The 25,372-nt window shown below is 40.6% G+C and overlaps 1 protein-coding gene across 1 annotated transcript in view; it reads right to left on the bottom strand.

Annotated features, from left to right (window-relative positions):
* The window catches only part of usp43a (ubiquitin specific peptidase 43a), a gene marked incomplete at its 5' end in the record, with an annotated part of 96,922 nt that overhangs the window by 13,338 nt on the left and 58,212 nt on the right, over positions 1–25,372 (bottom strand). Inside the window, 5 exons of the mRNA XM_083976565.1 lie at positions 2,236–2,365; positions 2,613–2,690; positions 6,731–6,834; positions 12,060–12,171; positions 15,946–16,114. Of these exons, the coding sequence (XP_083832691.1) occupies positions 2,236–2,365; positions 2,613–2,690; positions 6,731–6,834; positions 12,060–12,171; positions 15,946–16,114 (593 nt within the window). The remainder of the gene's footprint in view (positions 1–2,235; positions 2,366–2,612; positions 2,691–6,730; positions 6,835–12,059; positions 12,172–15,945; positions 16,115–25,372) is intronic.

Genomic DNA, 25,372 nt, shown 5'->3' with positions numbered 1-25,372 from the left:
AGGTCAAAGTGTGTGGGAGTGTGATAATGTCTATATAATCAACAGAATGTGCATGACTAAAAGTTTTAAAGTTTGTCACCTCTTGCCACTCTCCCACTGTGTGAGAAAACATCTGGCAGGAGGTGTGTTTGTAAAGTCAGCTGCAGGGGCATAAAGTATGTTCGCTTTCCGGTCTTCTATTTTGGAGGAACGTTTCATTTAGTATTTCACTCCTACTAAACTAACAAAACAAAAGATATCTTCTTTTTTATTATTCACACTATTCTTGTCGAAATATGGCACAGTGAATTATCAATAATGTAGCTCAACTGCTGACCGATCAGTTGGAGGTTTGGCTGCGTAGATCTGAGGACCATGGAATAAAGGTAAGGTCTTCTCTCAGACTCCACACCTCCACAGTTTATTATTTCAGTGTCACATACCTGCTGACCCCACTGGCTGACTCAAATGACGGCTAAAGGTAATTGTATCAGACTTCAAGCAGTTTCCTCTGAAGCCACACCTTTTCCACAAACACACAGACTTGAAAGGTGTTCAGAAATGGCTGTTTGTCCTGTTTGTTGCGCCTCCTTCTACGAGTCTCCATGAGTTGCCGCACAAGTTTACCCGAGTAAGGAAAACAAATTTGATTGGTCGTTATCGAGCGGGCGGGATATTCAATGTTTGGGGCGAGACCGAGCTCGGTGTGTGTGTGTGTGTGTGTGTGTGTCTCAGACGTTTGATTGACGGATGACAGATCCAATAGCATTGGCTGATGAACTGGAGCAACGTGACACATAATTCGTGTGCCTGCATTATCCAATGCAAAAAAAAACTACCCCACTTTGATCCCGAATTTACTCTAAAATAGATAGAAAATAGTTTGGGCTACATCGTCTGATAGATGAGTTATTAATTAATGTTAAGACCCACAGTGGACTCAAATTTCCATGGTAACAGTACAGATCTTGTTTTTCATTCCATGCCAGGAAAATACTTGTTGCTGCCACCTTCTTACCTCTTCTTGATTATGGTGACATTGTTTATTGAATGTCTGTGATAGCTCTTTACGCATGTTGGACCATGTCTATCATGGAGCACTAGGCTTTATAATAGGATGTAAACCCCTCAATCCCCACTGCAATTTATACTCTCTGGTCAACTTAAGCACCCTCAAGGGTGTGCTTTAACATAATTTGAGCATGACAGTGATGTGTTCAGATGGATGCAAGCGTCACTGAAGTGCTCAAATTACGTTTAAGCACACCCTCGAGGGTACGACGCTTACATAAAATGGCACTTCTATGTAAACGTTATATGTATGTATTGTATGTCTGTGTCTGTAACTAATTATTGTATTGTGTCTGAAACAGGCCAGCCATTATCATTTATTTTGGGATTGTCCAAAACTTTCATCTTTCTGGCATGGCATTCTTGATTGTCTGGAATATATGTTTCAAATGACTATACGATTTGAGGTAACACTTTACTTGAAGGTCTGATCATAAGAGTGACATGACACTGTCATAAGAGTGACATAAGAGTGACATGTCATAAACATTATGTCAATGTCATAACACCGGGTATAGGGGATTAACTGAATGACACTTAATAACAACGTTATGACATTGACATGTTGTGACATGTTCATGACTGTGACATGTCACTCTTATGACAGTGTCATGTCACTCTTATGATCAGACCTTCAAGTAAAGTGTTACCCAATTGGATGTCAGCTCAATGTATTTTTATACCATGGCATTACATATCCAATCAATAGCAGACAAATATCTAACGAAGATATTATTGATTGGAGCAAAGAAAGCTAAAACAAGGAAATGGCTACAATCCAACGCACCAACACTGGAAGACTGGCAAGGGACTGTTCACGAAATCTACATCATGGAGAGACTGACATTCGCTCTAAAATTGCATTCGGAGAAGTTTAAGCGTTGGTGGTCAAAATGGATCGGAGACCTGAACTGCTTTAAGTACCTCTATTACATGGCTTGAAGTACCAGTCTATTACTGTAATCTTGATGGAAAAATTAATAAATGTGACTTCCTTTGTTCAAATGTTCCTATTTTATACATTGTAAAATGAAAGGGAGAGTAATAATTTCTCCCTGATAAAAAAAAGAAAAAAAAGAAAAGAGAGAAAAAAAGAAAGAAAACAACTCAGATATACAGAGTTTGTGAGAATAGAGACCCTCTTCTCTCTTCTACACTTGACAGTTGTGTTGCCCTCAGTCTCACCTGTTCTTCTTTGGTGTACAGCTGGAAGCACTCGTCCAAGGTACAGCTATGCTGCTGCAGATGTTGCTGCTGCTGGTTCCTCACACTCTCCGCATCCTTCACCACTTCCTCCTGGATGCTGCCAAACAGACTGTAGCGCACAGAGACACAAATACACAAATACACACTGTTTATTGTTCCTGTTCTACTGCATGATTGTGTTTACAGTGTGTGGATCATTGGGAGTGTATGTTTGTTATACACAGACTCTATCAGTGTGTGTTCCTGGATCCAAGCAAATAGGAAAGTGATACTCAGGGTGACATCCACAGCAGACTGTGTGATCTGTCTTTATGTTTGTTTACATATCGTGTACTGTATGCTCATCTGATGCTTACCATTCTTTAGTCTTGTGCTCCCACTCGATGACAAGTTTTACATGCGGAGGTCCTCCAGGGCCACAGAATTTTAGCGCTCTACAATACAGCAAAAGAAAAAAAAAAAGTAAGGTTGCAAATCTCATCTCATGATCTCACTTTATTTAGTGCTGGTAAAAGATGGTGTCAGTCGCCGAATATCTGAAACCAGAAGAACCAAATGTTGCTGTAATAAAGCAAATAAAGGAGCTGGTGAACCTAACACTGTTTTTTATGTTTGCTTGTCCTTTTTAATTTGATTTCATTTTATTTCATGCTGAAAAACACAGACATACTCACACACGGGCAACAGCGGGATTACCCAGTGTGATGCGAACGGGTAGGACCAGACTTCATAAAATATATTAATATGCTAGTAGTTGATGTAGAGCCATAATGCATTGTGTTTGTACTGCAGATGTTATGTTCACTGCTTAGATCTAAGTTGAAAGAGATAAACCTGCATCAGTATTCAACAGTCAGACAGCACACTGATAGATGGCTAAGGTAGATTCAATCAGTGAATACTAAGAGCAAAAGTGATCTGTTTTGTGCCAGGAACATGATGGATGAGCAGGGGCAGATTTCAGAGTCATGCCAAATTTCACTTCCCTTTGATTTTGTAAAGTATCAGTATTCTGGCAGTTTAGACACCCTGGAGGCTTCGAGCACGATCAACTACTAAGCAAGTCTCACTGTGAGTGGTGGCACTCACTGTGCTTTCTCCTCATCACTCTGTGAATATATTTTTTAATGCATGAACATACAGTATGTACCGAGTAATGACACTAGAGGTCAGGCTTACATAAAATATAAACAGTTCAGGGAGGTTAAGAATCTCATTATTCTCTCAAAGCTGTTTATTACTGTAAAATGAATAAATGATTAATATTGACATGGAATAAATAACATTCAATAAATAAACACAATATGTGAATGCTTAGATGTGATCAACAGACATATTTCAAGTTTAGTTCTTAAAACAGACAGAGTAATCGTTTTTGGTGATTTCAATATTCATGTGGACAATGTTGATGACAGCCTTGGTTCTGCTTTCATCTCATTATTAGATTCAGTTGGCTTCTGTCAGTGTGTGCATGAACCAACCCATTGCTTTAATCATACTTTGGACATTGTACTGACATATGGCATTAAAACCGGTCACTTAACAGTTTTTCCACATAATCCGCTTTTGTCTGTCCATTATTTGATCACATTTGAACTTTCATTATAACAGTTGTTATTCAAGATCTCCGTCTGACGATAGATACTTCAAGCAAATTTGCAGAACTGATTCCACTAACCCTGGGTTCAATATCTTGTCCCAACACATTAGAGGACTCTTCAGTCAAATACAGCCCTTCCCAAACAATCCCAGGTTCTTTTCAGTACTGTAACCAGGCTGACAAAGAGCCAGTGCACTGGTGAATCAGCTATTCCTCTCAGCTTAACAAGTAATGATTTCATGGACTTTTAAAAAAATAAAACTTTATTTATGATGCAAAGCCTGCGAAGCTAGTTCAGGCAGACAACTCAAGCCGCGCCCATCCTGACAAGCTGATCAGCCACATGCTCCCCTCGCCCAAATACAGTAGGGCGGGTTATTTAAATCCCCCAGCTTACCTGCTCATCCCTGGCTATGCTTCTGCTGCTACTCTGCTGCTGCTCTGCCTTTCACTACTGCTGCCGCTGCTGCTGCCTTGCTGCCCATGAGGTTTTGCAAACCCACCACCTCCCCAGCATCCACCTGTGGGCTCTGTCTCTCAATCCCCTGTGGCGGTCGGCTTCATTCCCTGTAATGTCTGGCAAAGCAGATCATTCAGGGAACGAATATGAGTCAGAGCCTGACGGCAAACCTGCTACAGCAATGCTCAAGAATATGCTATCCATGCTGTGCTTCAGCTTGCAATGCTTACGCTCAATAAATTATTTCTTCTCATTCCAGAGTTGTCTGATTGAAATAAGAGAGAAAGTCAAGAAATTACTGCTTTCTTATAACACTGACATCATGAATTTTGACTCAGTTACAGGACCAGTTAGCTACCTAAACTGCTTCAAACCACTTGAACCTCAGCAATTAATATCAATAATCACCTCCTCCAGGTCAGCTACTTGTCTCCTAGACCCCATTCCCACTAACTTACTCAAAGATATAATGTTACCCAAGTTAGCACTTTTCTATTAGATATGATTAACTCCTCTCTATTAACAGGTTAGGTACCACAATCCTTCAAGGTAGCTGCACAAATGACCTTTTAATTGCATCAGATGAGCGATGTCTATCTGTACTCATCCTGCTCGATCTTAGTGCGGCTTTAGTGATCACCAGATCCTAATAGAGTGACTGGTTATCTTACCTATTTAAGAGAACAGTTTGTACATGTTAACAATGAATCTTCTTTCTACACCAAAGTGAGTTATGGCATTCCACAAGGATCAGTACTTGGCCCAATACTATTCATTTTATATCTACTTCCTCTTGGTAGTATTATCAGAAAACATTACATTCATTTTCATTGCTATGCAGATAACTTTCAGTTATACTTATCCTTCAAGCCTAACGAAACCAACAACATTCCTAAACTTCAAGGTTGTCTTCACGATATTAAAATACGGATGACCTGCAACGTTCTGCTGCTCAACTCAGATAAGACTTTATTGAAGTTATTGTACTGGGCCCTAAACATCTTAGAAATCAATTAATTAACGATACTGTTACATTAAATGACATCTCTTTAACTTCAGCCTTCATGTTCAGAAATCTGGGTGCTATCTAAACTTATTGTTTGACTCCCACATTAAAGAACTCTCAAAAACTGCTTTTTTTCCATCTGCGTAACATTTCCAAAATCAGGTCCCTTCTCTCTCAAAATTATGCCGAAAAATTAATTCATGCATTTAAGACCTGCCAACTTGATTATTGTAATTCCCTACTGTCAGGCTGTCCTAATAAGTCACTTAAAGACTCTCCAATTAGTGCAAAACACTGCTGCTCGTGTCCTGACTGGAACTAGAAAAAGAGACCATATTTCTCCGGTTTTGGCTTATACACAGTAAACTCTAGAATAGATTTTAAAGTCCTCCTCCTTACCTATAAAGCACTACATGATCAGGCACCCTCATATCTTGAGGAACTTATAGTTCTCTACCACCCAAATAAGACTCTGCGCTCCCAAAACACAGGCTTGCTGGTCATTCCTAGAGTCTCAAAAAGTAGTCTGGGAGCCAGGGCTTTTTGCCATCGGGCCCCATTTCTTTGGAATCAACTTCGAATCCATATTCGTGGCACAGACACCCTCTCTATTTTCAAAAATAAACTTAAGACCTTACCTTTTAATAAAGTATATTGTTAGGGATCTGAGTATGGTATCTTTTCCTTTCTCCTCTCCTACATTTTGAACTGTCATAATCTTTATCTGTTGCACTTTGTAGTTCGGCCTTGGTGTCTCACACTCTCTCTGTGTTAGCTCATTTCCTTGCTCCTTTGTGGAGGTCCTGACCTTCACTGCACACGATTCATACTAAGCTCCTAAGCTGTACAGTAACACCCTGATTATCAGACAAGAAATAAAGGCCTTATCTTCACAGCCTAAAACCAATATCACTGTACTCAGTTCCCTGTAACCCTTTTAACGGCCACTGGCCTCTGACAGGAAGCTTTTTTTTTTTATACACACTGTAAACCTTTCATAAATATGACTTGATACAATCATTTCAATTTTGTTCAGGTGTTACTGTGCTTACACTGGGTATGGTCATTGCAAATGCTGTTAGAGACTGGCTTTATGTGATTATTATATTTATGTTAATTTAAAAAAAAAATTCCAAGGCCCAGGTGCCACATGCACATATTAATGTTTCAGCATAGGTGCCCTGTGTTATTCAGTATGAAGTTTATTATGCAATTATGAGATGAGGGACTGTAGATTTACATGATCAAAAATGCATTACTCACCACAGAAAGAATGTGCAGTAAATGGCATGATGATTTCTCTGATTTTGCCTGTGTGTGTAGGTGTGTATGTGTGTGTGTGTGTGTGTGTGTGTGTGTGTGTGTGTGTGTGTGTGTGTGTGTGTGTGTGTGTGTGTGTGTGTCATACCTATCAACTGCAGGGTGGTACAGTGGCTTGCTGTCCTGTGGGGACAGGTAGCTATAAGCTGCTGATCCTCCCACCACTCTGATCTTGAAAAGCATCCCAGCGTTCTGCAGAGAGAGAGAGAGAGAGAGAGAGAGAGAGAGAGGGAGAGAGAGAGAGAGAGAGAGAGAGAGAGAGAGAGAGAGAGAGAGAGAGAGAGAGAGAGAGAGAGAGAGAGAGAGAGAGAGAGAGAGAGAGAGAGAGATTAATGCAGACGTGCCCTTCAGGAGCTGCTACCACACCTTAAACTTAACCATCAGTTTAGCTTTAATCATCCCACAAAAGTGAAATTCAAAGCAAAAGCCTTGCAGCTTGGAGCTTTTGAACAGGCACACTCGAGCAGCAAGCTGATGAGCAGTGTGCAGGCAGGTAAAATATGCCTCATACACATACAGTACAGTATACGACTGTCATTACCATAGATACCAGTGGTTTCTCTGAGGACATACTAAATTGAACATTATTAGTATAAAAAATACACCTACTGTACTTCCAGTAAGTGAATCACTCTGAAATGGGTTTGAAATGTCATTGCAGAGTTCTGAGGAAAAATTATGACACTAGCAAGATGCTGATGGTAGAAAGAACAACCCCACTATATAAAGAGTACGTGGATAATAATCCAAGATAAAAAACCCAGTGTCACACCTTAAAGGGATAGTAGCATTTTTTTTAGGGGTGCACCGAAAGGCATTTTTTTGGCCGAAGCCGAATACCGAATAAAATCAAAACGCTTGGCCGAATAACCGAATAATACCGAATACTGAAAGTGGTTATAAAGTTTTTAAACTTAACTTAATTTTCAAAGAAAGTAAATGTTTATTGACTATTCTGACAGTTTTTGAATATTCCAGTTGCCGTTGCTCATCAAAAAAGCACAAGAAGTTAAATAAAGTTTTTCATTTATATCGGCCCATTGTGAGTGCTGAAAGATGCAAGTACATTCCAAAAAAACCCAAGTGTCTTTTAAAACAGTGGTTCCTAACCTTTCTTGGTCAGATTTTTTTTAATTCATCAATTAGGCTGCTAGACATTTCAGGCGACCTCATTTGAATTTCAGGCGACCCCACGTGGGGTCCCGACCCCAAGGTTGGGAAACACTGTTTTAAAAGACGTCGGCCACGGACGGAGTTGGCGACATGCTGGGACGAGGAACTTTCGTTTTAACTGCTGCAGCCGTCTCTCCCTTTCGTAGCCTACTCAGCATGTTGTTGTTTGGTTTTTAAATGATTCCTACAGGAACGCGGTCCCCTCACTCAGTCCTCTCAGTGGCCGACCGTGTCTCCGCTGCGAGAGGACGCACCGCGCTCTTGGAGCGACGTGCAACGGTGCGCGCGGTCGCTGTGCAGCTTCCCCCCACTGCTGTTGCTGTTGTTTTTCTAACAGTAGGAGTCACCTACTAATAAAGCTCCATGAGGTTTAAGCTGCCGTTTCCATCGTCGCGCGATCGCGTATTTATCAGACTTTTTTTTTTTTTTTTTAATATTCGGCCTTGCTTTGCGCTCATTCCACCGAAGGCCGAATGTTGCTTTTTTTTGCAATATTCGGCCGAATATATTCGGTTACCGAATAATCGGTGCACCCCTAATTTTTTTTTAAGTGGGGTTGTATGATCTACATATAGCTCCTAAGTACTTTAATTGCAGTAGAAGACTCTCTGCACTCCTCCCATTAGCAACGCCAGCCCATAGCCCTGCCCTCAAAGTGCACTTTGAAGGGCTGGAAAAAATTATATTATAGCGAACAATGGAACGGTGTATTTTTTTTTCAGGTAAAACCTCTTTTAGGCCGCGAAAATAGGCCGTTTCTTTGGGTCTGTTCATAACACTGTATGTTGTAAATCTCTGGGCAGGGCTATGGGCTGGCGTTGCTAACGGGAGGAGTGCAGAGAGTCTTCTACTGCAATTTAAGTACTTAGGGGCTATTTGTAGATCATCCAACCCCACTTTAAAAAAAACGCTACTATCCCTTTAAAGGTCCAGTGTGTAATAATTGGCAAGGTATATTGGCAAAATCTGAATAATATACTACCCATGAATATATTTGTGTATATCGCTATAAAATAAAATTTGTTTGGTTTTCATAGCCTTATAATTCTTCTTTTATACTGTATATACATATAGCAAGGGTCTTGCTTTAGAGTGTCGCCCGAATGGAAAATCCAGCCAGAGAGCATGTTTCGCGAGTTGAGTCATGATATAGTGATATTATGATATAGTTCTTGTACGTGATATCAGCTGTGTTGATTTAAAGTTTTGAAGCTCAGGTGAGATGAGATCTGTGAAATGTAAGTTGTTAAACAGTTTCCAACTTTGAAATATATTATGAGAAATTGAAATATAAGAAACAATCACTGTCTTGAACTATACAGATGTGAGAATATATTTTGGAGCTCCTCCTGCAGGTTTTTTTTTGTTTTTGTTTTTTACATAACATCAAAACCATCACAACTGTTTAAAAACACTCAAGTTCCCTTGTTTGCATCTGGCAGCTACTTTTGCCGCCTCTACACTAGCATATGAATAATAACTCCTCTGCTGCCTCAGCAGCAAAGACAAGAGGGCTGAGTTATTAGAGAGCAGAGAGCAGAGTCTGGTTGCTAATGTGTTCATTCAGAGCAGACCGCTGATGGAAAATAGGAACTGTAGCAGAGCATAAAGAGAAATAAATTAGTCGGTTAATAGGAGCCTAAAGCAGCAAATGAAAAAGGCACAGACCCTGTTTTCAGTTTTAAGGGCCTGAGCAAGCATGCATTTAGATGGCCCTATCTATCTATTGGACTATAATGAAGAAGAGCAGATAAGACACTTATGGCTAATGAGTAATCACGTAGAGTTAAGCACAACTTCCACAACTTTCTTCAGGCTGGTACATTGCCTGCCCTAAAGTGTCATCACCAACGGGACCCAAACTTCATGGTAGATGAAATATATTAGAACAGGTGACAAAAAATATCTTAGTCAAATATGATGAGGATAATTTGAGCTGTCCTCGGGACTCCAACAAAAGAAAACTGGTCAAGGTTTCACCTTATGTCCCGTGGCTCAAAATTACTGCTTCAGTATTTTCAATTTAATATCTCAAAACAAGATTATAACCAATATCCCTCACCATCATCCTAGGTACATCTGATAACCTGAACAAATAAAACAGTGTTTCTTCTTTTACAGCCTCATTAGTGTGAAGAAAAAAAAAATTGCTTCTTACGCACAGGAAAACAATGAAGTCCCTATTACGATTGGGGACGTCTTGGAAAGACTTCATTTTTAAAGAATAGGGTACATTCTTTGGGTAAGCTTCAGTATTTTGACATTATTTGGGTACGATTAATTAAATTACTTAGGGCTGGGTGGGATATGTTTGTGTGTGTGAGCCAAGCTTTGTTTTGTCTTAGTTTGTTTTTACATAGTTGTTAGTAGATGTTATATGTTTAAGAAATTGAAGTATGACATCATTTGACTGTGTGCATATCTGTCCTCTGTACACCCATGTGACTGATTTATATCGCCATGCTTTGATAAAAATCTTCTGAAGAAAAAAATAAAATAAATCTGGTTATCTCAAAAAACATGATGTTGAAGATTTGTTCATCTGTTGGTTGTCAATCACTCTTTAATTTGCATGATTTGGTGACCTAAAGCTAAACCTGGTGCTGCTGCTAGAACTTGAATGTGCAAAACCACTCAAGTCCAAAAGTAATTAAATGCATCATTTGACTTTAATTGCAATATTCTGAGTTTATCTTCATGGAAAAGTCAATCAGTAACAACTTGGGCTCTCCTTTCCTTTTTTCATACACTGGACTAAAAGTTGTGGCTTGCTAAGAAAAACCTCTTGGTGGCGCCACAACATCTTATAATGACGATGCAGTGAGAACCAAATGAATGACAGCACATATTCACACTCTGCCAAACAAATGGAGAAGATAAAGAGTATAAGGGTGTTTATATTACATGCTGACATCAGAAGTTAGAATCTGATCATAACAGCAAATTAAAGCTTTTTAATTAGTTAATTTAAAGCTCTTTGTTAAAAGAAAAGTGAAACATGAAAGCCAAAGCAAGAGTTTGAATCCTGCAGCCAAAGGATAAAAAAAGGCCTTTTCAGCTAAACATATCACTGCAATCTATAGCCACGGGAACCTGGTAATTGCTTTTATTGAGATGAAAAGGAAGAACAGTGCAATGGACGGTTCAATGAGTTTGGATCTGGCCAGACATGCTTTGAAGAGGCAACTAACAAACATGAGATAATGATCAGTAAATAACAGGCTCACGTTTCTCTTTCTTCTTTTTCTTTAGTTCTTTTTTTTATATAAAGCAGAGATCTGCTCGCTCTGGATAAGACTACCTCAAATATTGCCTGTCACTGTGGTGTTGCCCATGGCAACTTGAAGACCAGAATTGGGGACAGCGTGTGTGCATGAGGGTTTGTGTTCGTATATGTTCTGGATTGTGGAGCTGTGGTTTAGAGCTTATGATGGACAGATCACTTGAACTGTGTCTGGAGAAACATACAAAGCTGAAACGGAGATTTGCTTGTTATGGATCATGTTTACATCCACTCAGTGAGGAGAGATGAGGAAGTAGAGATGGACCTCAGCATGCAACATGGGCTGTCCAAAAACAAACACTTCAGAGTCACAAGATAGATAGTGTCAATATTGATTCAGCGTAGCAGCAGTAATGTGTCCACTGAGACAGCAACAGCATTCACACCTGCTTCTTATTTATTCTACAATACAGATGTTCTCCTACAGTGGTGAAGCTGAATATTTATGTTAGTGTGGTTTGAGTGGGTGGTGAAATAATTGAATTTACACGTTACACTGCGTATATGTGTGTGAGTGTGTGTGTGTGTGAGTGTGTGTGTGTGTGTGTGTGCGTGTGTGTGTGTGTGTGCGCGTGTACTCATGTGTGCGTTTGTGAGGTACTCAGCTGCCAATACAGTATTGTCAACTGATTTCATTTTTCCGTTAAAAACAATGTGGAGTCTATTGTTCGAGACTGAAGCACTTGTTTGAGGGAATGAAGGATGTGAGCAATTTGCCATCACAGTCAGGGACACATGTTATCTCAAAATAATCCACTCAGATGTAGTTTAACCTTTGTCTTTCCTTTTCAAATAACTTCCTGTGTGAATCAGACAACTGAAAAAACAGACAGTGTTATTTCTTTTAGAGAAAAGGCCTAGGTCAATGAGGTCCAAGCCCCTCTGAGTTGAAGGGCTCAGGACACAGGACACAGGACAGAGAGTTTGACATGTTTCTGGTTATTGAGGGTGCTGCCATTACCTGAGCCTGAGATCCATTCAGCATCAGATAATAGAGCTTGCTGAGGATGCTCTGATGCAGCTGGTCCCAGGAGATGCTCCTGTCCTCACGCATGAGAAATGGAGGTCCAAACCTGACACAGGAGGGGAGAGGAGTTCAATTTCGCATACATTTCAGCTGCTTTTTTTATCAGTGAAAAACGTGTTCATACAAAAGTTTATTCAGTATGGAGCTATGTTGTTTTCAAACAAACAAAGAAACAAAAAACATGGCAGGAGAGACAGGCAATGTTTTGTTTTTTTAATGTGCATATCTTTCATTTGAAATCGATTCACTTTGCAAGATGTCCACACTACAAAACATAATAAATCAATTTTGCAAGGAGGTTGAGCTTATTCAACCTCGAGAATGCGGCAGTAAGGGCCTTTGCTGCTTATTGTGTCATCACCATATCTGCCAAGCTGTCAGGCGTCAAGTCTATCTCTCTTCTGTGTCAGTGCCTTGTGTCCTGTACTGACAGCTTGAAGTGACATAACTGTATGAGTGGTCGGGAGCCAAATAAAAATCAGGAACCAGTCTGTATATCATCATTGCCTCATAACAGGTTCTCTCACTCTAGGTTAACTCAAGGCTCATTCTCCACTCGACTGCACAGCGGTGGTTGAATTAGAGGCCATTGTGGAGGAGGTTAATGGGAGAGGCAATTGTGTTTGTCTAGACAGACGCCACAAGTCTCAACATTTCTCATAGAGTATTCAGACACAACGTCTGAAGATTTAAATTCCAATGTATTTTATTTGTAAGTTTAAAGGTACACCTCGGGGCGGTGCGTGGCGCAGTGGTTAAAGCAGCCGCCCCATGTAGAGGCTACAGTCCTCAACGCAGGCGTCCCCGGTTCGAGTCCCACGTTGGGCAGACCTTTCCTGCATGTCATTCCCCCTCTCTGCCTCCCCCTTTCCTGTCTATCTCACTATGAGCTATCGAATAAAGGCAAAAAATATACTTAAAAAAAAAAGGTACACCTAGCTAACATTCTACCTTTATGAAGAACAGATGCTGATTCAATCTCATGGTCATTTACTTAATGGTCTCTCAGTATAACCCTTGAAATAGTTTGACTAGACCAGACCAGACCAGTGAGTTCCAGTTACAGCAAATTACAATGCAAAAAGGCACAATGATATTAAAACAATTGTGTCCTTCCTGGCAACAGTTGGGAGGAAATACGACAATGGCCCTGTGCACAGACGAGGGGTTGTGTTGCCTGCACAGAGCCCTGACCTCGAATCCATCACACACCCTTGAGATCAACTGGAACACTGATCACTGGTCAACAAAGGCTCCTGTGGCTGAAGGGAGCAGGTGGAAGAGGTATACTGAAACACAGAGTTTCTTTTAACTTTAACTTTTAACAGACACTTTAAAGACTACACTGACTTTGTTGGCACATGAGATTCAGGTGAGGTCTTTCATAGGACTTATGTTATTTGGACCTACAGTATCCTGACCAAATGTAATGGACACCAAGCACTCATCAGCGGAAGAACCTGCTGAGTTTCACTTCTGTCCCGTTAGGAGTTATGATACCAAGCCTGAAAGGGCATGTGAGAAATATGACTCCACCGTTCTTCGAGTCAATAAAACGTCAGATGTTAACGATTCCTGCCGAGAATAAACCTCAATAAATGCTATCTGTCATTCCAATCTGCAAAACCTCATTTGGACGATCAGTCATGTTAATGGAGCAATCTTGCAAAATTTAGGAATAATTTACCCACTGAAATGAAAGTCTACAAGACAGAAAATGTAATGTTTTTAATTAGTGAGTTAAATAAGCTATTTGATAGTTTTTCTGTTGCTACATAGCCCACATTTGCATTAGCCTAATAGCTGTCTTGACTGACCAGATTGACCAGTCTTGATTACAGCTTTAAGTGTCATTGGGTTTACCAGACATCTACAGTAGTATACAGCTTGCTAACGGAAAGCCTGTGGCTAGTGAATAAACATGCTAACTTCAGTAGAAGAAAAGAAATGACAGAAAAAGAAGTAAAACAAGAGAGTTGTTTTCCGGGGTTAGAGGTTAGAGAAGTTTGGTGCTGAACTTGCAATGTTTCTCCTAGACTGGTGAGTAAACAGCTGTTAATGCTACTACGTAGCAAGAGCAGAACTTACAAATAGCTCCATCATGGCTCAAAGAGAGAAAACATCAAACCACCCAATATTCCTCCAAAGACATACAGTAGCTGCTTTTATTTAGTGTATTTTTAGTTTTTCTTTCTTGTTTTAAGCCTCTTGCGCTCAGTAAATTAGCATTTCACTGAAAACAAATGCAGTGCACCTGGTGCTTGTGCACAATTATATGTTAAAGTTCCATTGCTCTTGTTATGTCCATGTAAAAAAAGAGAAAAAACAAATCTAAGCCATTGACGTAATTTAAAATCACTGATGATCGTGATTAGAATCTCTTTGTACACATTATGAACCACTAAGTATCACGGGATTGCTGTCTGAATGCTACAACACTTTTAACTAGGCACTCTCACAGTGCGCCCCTAGTTTAATGAGTACTTAAATTCGAACAATGCTCTGTGTTACCCAGTATGCATTATGTCATAATGGCTTCAGGAGCATTACAGTGATTTTAGTCTACAGCAATTAACTGCACTCTTTGCACTCTGAAAACCTGACAGAGCACTGCTGGGATGAAGAACATTATGTTTGCATGATGAATGTGCAGAAACTGACTGACCCTATAAAGCCGGTGCACAACGAGGTGAATTATATGCTCAGTCCGTGTCTTATCCTTTTAAATGTATGGCATTAAAACACATAAGATGAAAAACTTGAAACTTTCCCAGCTTACCTTTGGAATTTTGAGTAGATTCTGGGCTAATTCTTGATTGGTCTGAAATTATATAAGGAGTCTGGAGTAACACTAACATAAATAAGAATAATAATATAACAATCCACTGTGTGTTTTGAAATTGTTTAATCAATACTATTACCCATTCCACTTTGCCTCACTCAATCAGCTGAGCTCTCAGAGATTTACCCTGCTTTAGCTATGATCCTTTGCAGTGTTGTGGAATAATCTTTAAAGAAACTGCAGATTAACTTTGATTGGGTGCTCAAATCAAACCACATTCATAATTTTATTTGTGATCTTGTTAAAATGTAGATCTTGGAAATTATTGTGATGTTTTATACAGGGACAATATCTTAGGCAGATGTGGGTAGAACATTTCTTCATCTCCAGTTCGCAATGCAGGTCAGGTCCTGTGGGACATTTATCCCAAAACAGCAAGTGTATCACTGGCATATGGCTGCTTCCACTGTTTTGTCCATCTGTGCTGGTGATATACTGTACATGAGATGCTGCCCTGGTAAGTGAGTTAATGATGCTGCCAAGCCTTGTTAGACTAACATATGGCAGCCAACCGACTTTCATAGGTCAAGTGCTCCAAATTGAACTGACTGTTCGCCTCAGTCTCAGGTTTCTATGCAGTCAGTGTTCAGCTACAGCTGGTTTGGAAGCTAAAGCTGCACTACAGTAGCTAAATAAAACCAGCCTATAGTCTGGGGAATTTGTGCAAGAGATATACAGGTCAAAGTCAAACAGAAGTTGACACTGGGACAGCACTGGGTGACGAAAAGGAAAAGAATAAATAAGACAATTTTTCAGACTGTAGACACAGTAGAGCAGTGGGAAAGACGTGTCTGCAGCTGCAAACTCACAAGCTCTAAAACACAGTCTCACAAATTTCAGATGACATTCTGAAATGCAATCTCATAAAAGTAATGCAAGTTAACTGGCTCTGCTACCGTGCGGCGTGCGCTTAACAAAACCAATTCACAAGATGCAGCTTCAGCAGCTGAATAAAACAGCTCACAGCTCACAGCTCACCTGACGGCCTGCTGGCCCGATCCTGCTGTGTTACAGATGAGGAGGAGGACCTTTGTGGAGCCGCCCTGGTTCAGGTATTCAGAGGAGAGGGTGCCAGACGGAGGTAACCTCTGACCATCGGCTTCAGCTGTGGAGGTGTAGGGAGAGGAGGGGAGGCTGTGGTGATACCCTGAGGAGAGCAGAGAAGAAGGCGTTCACAATCACACTGTTGTTTGTATGCAAGACAGTAACCCAGTGTGAAAGTCATTTTCAACCTAAACAGTTTACACTTTTACAAGAACCTTGAAAATTCAATCATTTACAGTCATTCAGAAATACGGTTTAAATCTCTGACTGAAAATCACTTTTTTAACAGAAATGAGAGACTGTAGAAAAATGTAAACATGAACAAATGAGACCAAATTACTCTTAGTGTGCACTCACACTAGGCAATCGTACCGTAAACACTCTTTCAGCTAGTTTGAGTTCCCTGTTCCAGACATCTCACTGCTTGTTATTTAGTGCTAAGCCAAGTTCCATTAGCTTTGTTTTCACGAATGTGCGTGAGATCAATGTGTGTAATCCTCTGTTTGGAGGGATAGGCATAGATTAAAAAGGTAATGAGTACTGCTTAACAAAATTAAGACAAGCTAAATTGGTGTGTTTTCATTTCCTGGGAACTTCTTGTGCTACAGCTCTGTTGCACCTTGTTGTAGCACTTATTCAGTGAAAGCATTACTCATCTTAGAAGCTTATTGTTTCGAGCTGAAATGGACCAGGATCACGAAACAGCTTTGGGTGTCAAACTGAGAAACTGTTATGCAGAGACCGACAACTAACGTGACACGTTCACATTGTTGTCTTGAGAACATTGTCAGACAAAAAATTCCATTATACTAGAATTGCCCTTTGATTCTTATTTACCCGGAGGAGCCGTAAAAAGAATCACATCTGCAAAAACTCATGCACCGCCGCACAACGCACGCACATGTTGTGATTAATAGTGGGTAATAGCTGAAGGGGATGCAGCAGGGCCCACCTCTCGTCTCCCAGGAAACATAAACTTTGACATTATCAGAGGATTTAATTAAACAATGGTTGTTCGATCCCTACTGTGCAATTAATCACTGCCACCTTCCATGCACGCACTCACACAAACACGCAAAACAAATGTAAACACATGCAGGAATGTGTGTGTAGATGCAGAGCCTCAATGTCATGCCTTCGCAAAAGTAAGCAGGCATATTATTACCACACGACAACGCAAGCACACAATTATTAATTATTAAAAAGTGATATCTGAATAACAGAATAAAAACTCGCCCAGAAAACAGAAGGGAGCTTACAACATGAGCAATGTTCCTCTGCCTCAGCAGACAGGAGCAACTCGATATGACATTTTCTGCATATTACCTGCCCTTTACATGGCCCATTCATCTCTGGCCCCCTTGTCTCTGTCTGCCCGCCCTCCATCCTCCCTGCCCCCTTCAATTCTCACTTTTCCACTTGGGGTGTGGGAGATCAATAAAAGACAAAACTGTGTGAATGATTATTATATAATTCTGCACACAATGACACAAATCTCACCACTTCAAATTACTTTTATATACTGTGAATTAGTTTTACCTGCTAACATTTTGAGGTGTGATATTTTTCTACACAGGGGAGTTGTAGGGAGGTGGTGGAGTGGGTGTGTGGATGTACAAAATGTGGAGCTCTGGGTTTGTATCCTGAGTTCTGTGTGTGACAGAAGAACTTTGCTTTGAGAAAGAATGTGGTTTTATTTAAATGTTAATAACTCATGCATCAAGTCAGGTTAGACTTTTTCTCATTTTCACCAAAGACCATAACCTCTCTCTACCCTGAAACAAGGTCAGTGCCAGAACACAACCACAATGTTAATTATATTTTTTATTGTAGGGTAAACAAATTCAAAATGTCTCATCACAACTAGGATACACAATTTAAACCAGTGCATTGTTACGTCTCTTGCAAAAAAATATTAAATATAGCAAAATAGGAGACATGGCTGAATGACATTAAAACAACTCGTGGCGAGCAGCGTGACTTCACCCACACGTCTGACGTGTGCCGGGAGATTCTCCTGCCAGACTCTCATTCTCACCTCCTCTTCCCTCCCTCCCTGAGACGGACCAGAGGAAGCCGCGGACGGAGGGAGGTGTGAATAGGTTGAAAAGAGAGAGGGAAGGGAGGGAAAGAGAAGAAGACCAGAGTGAGAAAAGGAGACTGTGAGAGTTAATTTTACTATAAATGAAGATCCAGAGACAGAAAGAGTCATAGTTAGGAAAAAGAGAAGCAAAGAGGGACTGAAGTGAATGTGACACTGTGTATATAGCTGGTATTAAAATGTGATCTGTACCGAGATATGTTATCCACACAATAAAGGATCCGGTCTTGCCTTTGTGTTTACACCTGTTATTTTTAATCTGTTCTCTTTCTCCTCACTGAGATCAGATCTCCGTGCTCTGCAGCAAAACTAGCGCCAGGATAATTTGATGTGGCAGCAAATCAGCTGCAGGTGTCAAAGATTAGATTTACAGATACCGATGATCCAAACACAACGTGACGCCAGACTGATCGGGCATTTACATGCACCTGACATTAATGTGCTTTTTTTTTTACCCTATCAGAGTTGCCCAGATACAGATCGCATTTTAATATCGGGTGTGAAAGGGGTCTGTAGGAGAAAGAGATATGGGAAGAAATTGAGGTGGTGATTAAGACAATGTAAAAGAGCTCAGCCCTGAGGACCATGTTTTTCCTCTTCACCTCCTTCCTCTCCATCATCCTACACTTATTCTCTTTGTATCCCTGTTACTCATTGCCACTATCTGTTTTTCTCTTTCTTTTCTCGCTCTCCACAATCTGACGGACTGAGGTGATTCATAAGACAAGGAAGTAGCCAGGAATAGAAAGTTTAGGAAAAGAATCGTAATAATAATTGCCACAACAGAACATTTTTGAGTGTGTTTAAGATCTGTGGAACGGCTGACGGAAAGATTGTTATGCCGGAGGACATTTAAACACAGTCAAGACTGAAGTAAGCTTTCACACTGAGTTTCTTTTCCAATTCAGGGACATCTGTACACAAAAGACCTCTTAACTCAACACTGAATGACAGCTTTTTTCTTGTGAGATGTGGTGAAGAAAGTGTGTCCTAACTGATGGTGAGGCACCAATGGGGTTAGTGAACAAGAACATCTTTAAAATGACAGTGTAAAAAAAAAGTCCTTTTTGTTAATATCTCGAGTGGATGAGTTTCTGCATCACTCAAAGCTGAGCTCCTGATGGTTCTATTACTCTGCAGGCGTCTATTCACATGCACACACTCAAAAGCCTTAAGTAGATAATCACATTTTGCTGTTGCAACAGAGGCAAAAGTCTTTCAAAATTGATGTCTTATTTTCCAAAACAGTTCATTACTGATGTGCAAAAATGGGCAGTTGCATAACACACATCCACTCTCTCACACAAATACACACACACACAGCAAAGCCAAACAAAATGATACGATTCTTTGTGCACATACAGTACTGACTAGAAATGAACCTCCACCCAAATGGTTCAAGACCAGATGAGTGACCCCTGTCAGTGCAGTCCACACACCTGACTAAAATACACAGGGGACTATGGGCTTAGCCCTGAATGAATCAGAGGTCCTGGCAGGAAACCACAAATGCCCCTGATGACAGCGAAGCACCTGAGCTCTCTGCCAACAGAGAAGTGACAGATTAGGGAGGCAGCAGGGGAGGGACTGGATGCACCTGATGCTGCCCTCTTCCTCCTTCCTTCTTACATATTACTTTTTCCCCTTCCCTCTTAGATGCAAGAAGGCACAACAGAGTGTCAACAGCAGCAACACATAACAACACGGTACATGGTGTTTTACACTTTGTTTCATCATGTCTCAAATATTGCATCCCATGCTGCACATTTAAGCTGCTTATGTCTATGAAAAAGCAAGACAAAACATGGTAAACATGCTGAAAGGGTGAGATTCCAGTTATTGTACAGGAATCTGATAGTAAACTCATAGATAATAGAAGAAAGACTTCTTAAAAACCAGCCAGTGTCCTCTGCACTGCCCGCTGACTCATCACACAAAGTTTAGTGGTGAATTATTTTGTAGGTTTACTTTGAGCAGGTGTGTGCCGAGGAGGAAGCTTTCAGGTTGGCATTTGCACAGGCATTTATGTGCCATTTGTGTTGTTCTTAATAAGGCACTTGAGCTGAGTGTTGCTGTTATTTCCCAGATGACTTGAGAACACGTTCCAGAGACAGCGGTGGTGATCAGAGCATCGACTGTAGACACAACAAATTTCTTTCTGCCTTCATTCTCTTTAGGTTATTTTAAAATGATGAATCCTACTGGAGGGGGCAAGAGGTCCCCTGTGAATGTTCCTGGAATATTTTTTGCTTTTCCCGTGCTGAGTTTGCTTTAGGCGCCCTGTAACTGTCTTAATAGAGCTGCACGGGATATGTGCTTTGCAGGGTTTAATTTGCATGTGTGATGTCTTTGTCTCAGCATGAGCCTATTTATGTACAAGTTCACAAGCACTCACGGCGGTATATGCACAACAATGCTTCCACAAATATAATATTGCACCCTGTTACATAATTATAGGTATGTTTTCTGAATTTCTTAAAAAAGCCTCAAATTCAAAAGCAAATCAGTTAATGATGATGTGGTTTTTGTTGGGGCTTGTACACAAGTTCTTTTTCATCTGAAGAGAATGATTTCAAGGCTGGTGCATCTCTGTAGCACGACTCTTAATACTATTTATCCTCAATGGCCAACAGCAATGTTGGGACACAGTTTACCCTCAAGAAATTGCAGCCCCTGTGATTTGGAAGTTGCATCTGGGTATATTATGACACTTACATTTTGATTAATTGTGCAGAACAACATATCCCATGCTCCCTAAGGGTTTTTGACCTGCTGCGAGACAACATGTGATCACTACATTTTACTATGAGCAAGGTCTCCATGCTTGTCCTGGTTTGAATCCTGCAGAGCACCTTCGTTGCACGTCATCCCCTGTCTCTCTCTGTCATGTTTTCCTGTCCACATTGTGCCGTTTAAGCCCTAAACATAAAAAGTAAAAATCTATTTCATGATAAGCATGAAATACTGACAGTATGAGATTGTGGGTAGTGATGTGTCGTCCATGCTGATCATATAAATGAGTAGTGTGTGCGTGTGTGCATTCAGACAGAAGTAATACCCCCACTGTGAGTAGCTGATTGAAGGATGCGACTGCCCAGATAAACCCCTCAGAGTAATGTTGAAATCCCTGACTCTCAACCTGTGCATAGCCCTCAGCTGATGGAAATGGCACAGTGGCTTAACCCTCAACTCTGCAGTTCACTGTGACAGGAGCTGAACTCACTCACACAACCTGCAGAAGAGTTGGTGCAGCCACACACAAGGTCAGTTTGTGAAAGCGAGAACATAAGGGAGAGAAGGAAAGACGCACCTTGATTACTGCGTCTATCTCTGAATGTGGATCCTGTTAGTGTGAGACGGGTCCTAATACATCCTCTTATCTCCTGTGAGAGATCCCCTTTTCTTCCCAAGGATTCCTCTCTTTTCTAACACACAGTGGAAACAACATACACCCCCCTCTCTCTGTGCGAGCAACTCCCCACAATCCACCACTCAAATCTTAATAGACCTCACCATTTCCCAGAAGACACATGTCCCTAGCCGGCTTTAACTTTTTTTTTATTTCAAGAGCCACCATTGCACAAACTTAGCACGCTGAGCTTCACTTAGCTTCCATTCAGTGCGCAGCATTACGGGGCTTTACCACTCCATTTATGTGCAAATTGTTTGGATTGTTGCAGGTGAAATAGGACACGATTGTGGCGCTCTGGACCTAATTGATTTTTCACTGTTTTCCATCATGAGACCTCCTGCTGTCCGTCCTGCAGACGCAAAAACCTCATTATTGTAGCTGGGAGCAGCGCTGACTCACTATCCCCAAGAGTGTTTACTGAAAAAGTTGGAGAAAATACACAGCAGTTTATGACCACAGAGGAATTCCCTGCATACAATTAATTGTCTTATTTTGTTGTTTTTTTTTTACTTCATGTTTACATTCTCTATGCTTTTTTCCATGTTATTAAATTTGAGACTACTTATCATTTCTCAGTCCACATCAATGATGGGCTTAATGTTTTTTTGGAAGCTTTTGCCTCCTCCTCCTCCTCACCGTCCTCATTACCTTTTTGTTCCTGCGGCCAAGTCATGTGGAGGAGGAGACAAAGAAAGGAATGACAAGAACAAGCCAAGAACCAGAGCAAGCCGTGGTCATTTGGACACTTTATCTGCCAGTATGAATATCACACTGCCACTGCCTGCACAGCTGACATTCATGCAGATAATAAACTTCTTATGCATGGTGCTTTTTTGCCCAAAAACATAATTGGCTGAAAAGGAGGATTGGAGAATTTTCAACCATTTGCCATTTTGTGTTTGACAATAGTCAGCACTCAGACTGAAAATACCAGTGAATTAAAGGGACTGCATTTTTGTGGAGTTGCTGCTACATCTCCCACTGATGAAAATGACATGCAATCGGGTTGCAACAATTTGTTTCCTGATGACATCACCTGCATCTTCTTGAAAAAAATGTGGCCCCACTGAAAGAAATGAAAAGCTCTGTTTTTTTGTTGTTTGCTATTAAAGCTATGAACAGAGCCTCACGAGTTCAATCCTCTAAATCTGAGAGGTACTCTTGCACATCGAGAACACGTGTTTCAAATGTTTCAGTGGCAGCCATGTTTTTGTCTCCTCTACTTTAAGGCGGCAACAAGATGATGTCAAAAACATCTCGGACACACACACACATCTAGAACATGCTAGGATCATAGGGGAGAAGAGGAGGTAACTAAGAGGTGAACTCTATGTAACTAAAGGAAATCATCATCTTTACTTGCCGGTTTTAAAATCTCTTCTTAAAACCCACCTCTTCTCCTTGGCCTTTGTTCCCTAGTAAGATGTTGGCTTGATTTGATTAGATTTTTATCTTATTTTATTGTTTCTTTTATTGCACGGCTATTATTTTACCCATGTTATATGCCTTTTAGATTATTTTATCTGTTTTTATGTAATTTGATGTCTTATGTAAGATGTTTTGTCTTTATTTCTGATTCTTTTATGTATTACCCTGTACAGCACTTTGGTCCTCTGTGGATGTTTTAAAGTGCTCAACAAATAAAGTTGGATTGGATTGGATTTACTTGCTGGTCCACATTCTGAGTAATTTGCCTTATTCCAGTTTCATCCCTCCCTGTTATCCTGCTGCTAAAGCATATCATCAGTCCAGAAACCCTCTCCTAGCAACCCACTCTGAAGAGGACAGTTCATGAAGCGTACAGTATTTCTAAGCAGAGTTATACTGTTTTATAATCTCTGTATAACTCTCAAATGACCTAAAAATGCTGTGGTAGTTTAGCTACAGTAAGATAAACACAGCAGAAGACAACATCAGTAAGGGACGACCGCCTGCTTTCAGAAAACTAAAAAAGAATTTGCCACATGCTGAGCCAATCTCTCTGAGTACATCAAAAATATAAAGCCCGGCATACTGTACAATTAGGCCTCAGTTGTGGATTTAAAAAAATGCTAAAATTGATTGCACAAAAGTTATTAATCGAAATAAAGTTCATGCCAAACAAACATCAAACATCTCTCACATTATCTCAGAATACTGTCAGTTCTTTCCATCACATCATTGGTCCTGCAGGTTTTTTACTCCGTCATCCTTCACAGCAACAGGTTTTGTTTTTTCACACAAGTTGAAAAAACGAACTAGAACAGAACATTTTGGATACGGGCACAGTGCTGTGCATGAAGTGTTGTGTAGTGCAGGAAACAGACCTTTGCACCGACTGACAAACGTGATTAGGACCAAATCAAACAAGTTGTTTCCACAGCATACAGAAAGACTAATCTACAGTAGCTTGTGTGAAAAGACATTATCTCAAATAAGGCTATTTCCAGAGCCTAGAGTATGTTTTTACAATTGAGCATGTATATAAACTAAGAGCAAAGTGATGATCTATAATCTATAGTCATTGTGACACCTCAGCTTCTTTAAAACAACACATATTTTAGTTTTGACATTTATTTTACTTCACTTGAAAACACTGAAAGTGGGAGTTTTGTTAAACTACTAACTATAGCGGTGTTTTATTCAGTGACTTGTCAAACAGCTGTGGTGGTAGAATCACAAAAACAGTCTCTCTGCACTACTAACTGAACAAACAGACAAACTAAACAAAAATATGAAAAAAACAACAACCCCACTGCTTCAGACCATGCAATATAATTACACTCTTTGTAAAACCTTGTACAGTATATCTCTTCCACACCAAGAATAATTTATGCAGAGGATGATGCCATACTGTACATCCTCCTTTATCTTTGTAACGCCACAGTACAGTCTCTGCAGTACTGAGTGCGTAAATTAGTGTCCTACACTTTATAAAACATGACACAGATCCCATTGAATGAAGTTATGTTATCCTGGAATCTGGTCTGCTTTGATCCTATGAATTATTCCGCAGAGGTAAGGACCATTCATCATTTTCATCAGACTGCTCGCAAGAATGGGAGCCACATTTGGCAGTGAGTACTTAAGTGTGATTCATTATAAGCGCATTTCTGTGTGTGTGTGTGTGTGTGTGTGTGTGTGTGTGTGTGTGTGTTCTGTGCAAGGTCTCCCCTCGAGGGCCATGTATCTATGAGACTCTCCAGTGTAACTCTAATAGATTCATTACCTACTTGACTTCCACAGCGGATGTGCATGTGCACGTGTGTGTACGTGTGTGTGTGTGTTTTTGCTCATGCATGCTTATGTTAGAATAAGTGTGTGTGACTTAGAGCGCACTGTTTGTGCCTGCTCTCTCTCTCTCTCTCAGTGCTGTGACACTGTATTTCCTGTGTAAAGTGACAATAGGAATGCCTCCTGTTGAGAAATTGAAGCGTCTTAATTTTTTATGAGCACTTAAGTACAGAAGTGAATTATTGATGCCATTCTTCTTCTGGGGTAACACCCCTCCCCGTGCACCCAATAATGAGTTGGTGGGAAAAAAAAGAGGCTATCCTCAACTTCCCTGACTGGCAGCCCAGAGAGATCACTAGTAATGACCTCACACTGACGCTGGTAATATGACTCAATTAAGCCCTTATCAGACACACGCACCGATCGGTTAAAATAATGGCTTTGTGCCCTACGCACATAGGTCTTTGTTTGTGACCGGCCTGTTACAGATAGAGCAGCACTGCTGGTGCGATAAGAAGTGATCTACTGCCCTGCTCTTCCTCACGGTGTGGGGGAAATAATGGCATCACAAGAAAAGAGCATTCACACAAACGGCCGTACCATAGTCATGCAGAACAAGTTGTTTTGCCACAGTT

The sequence above is a fragment of the Trachurus trachurus genome (assembly GCF_905171665.1).
Source record: "Trachurus trachurus genome assembly, chromosome: 1".
NCBI lineage: Eukaryota > Metazoa > Chordata > Actinopteri > Carangiformes > Carangidae > Trachurus > Trachurus trachurus.
The sequence above is the reverse complement of the archived record's forward strand: the minus strand, read 5'-3'. Positions and strand labels throughout refer to the sequence as shown.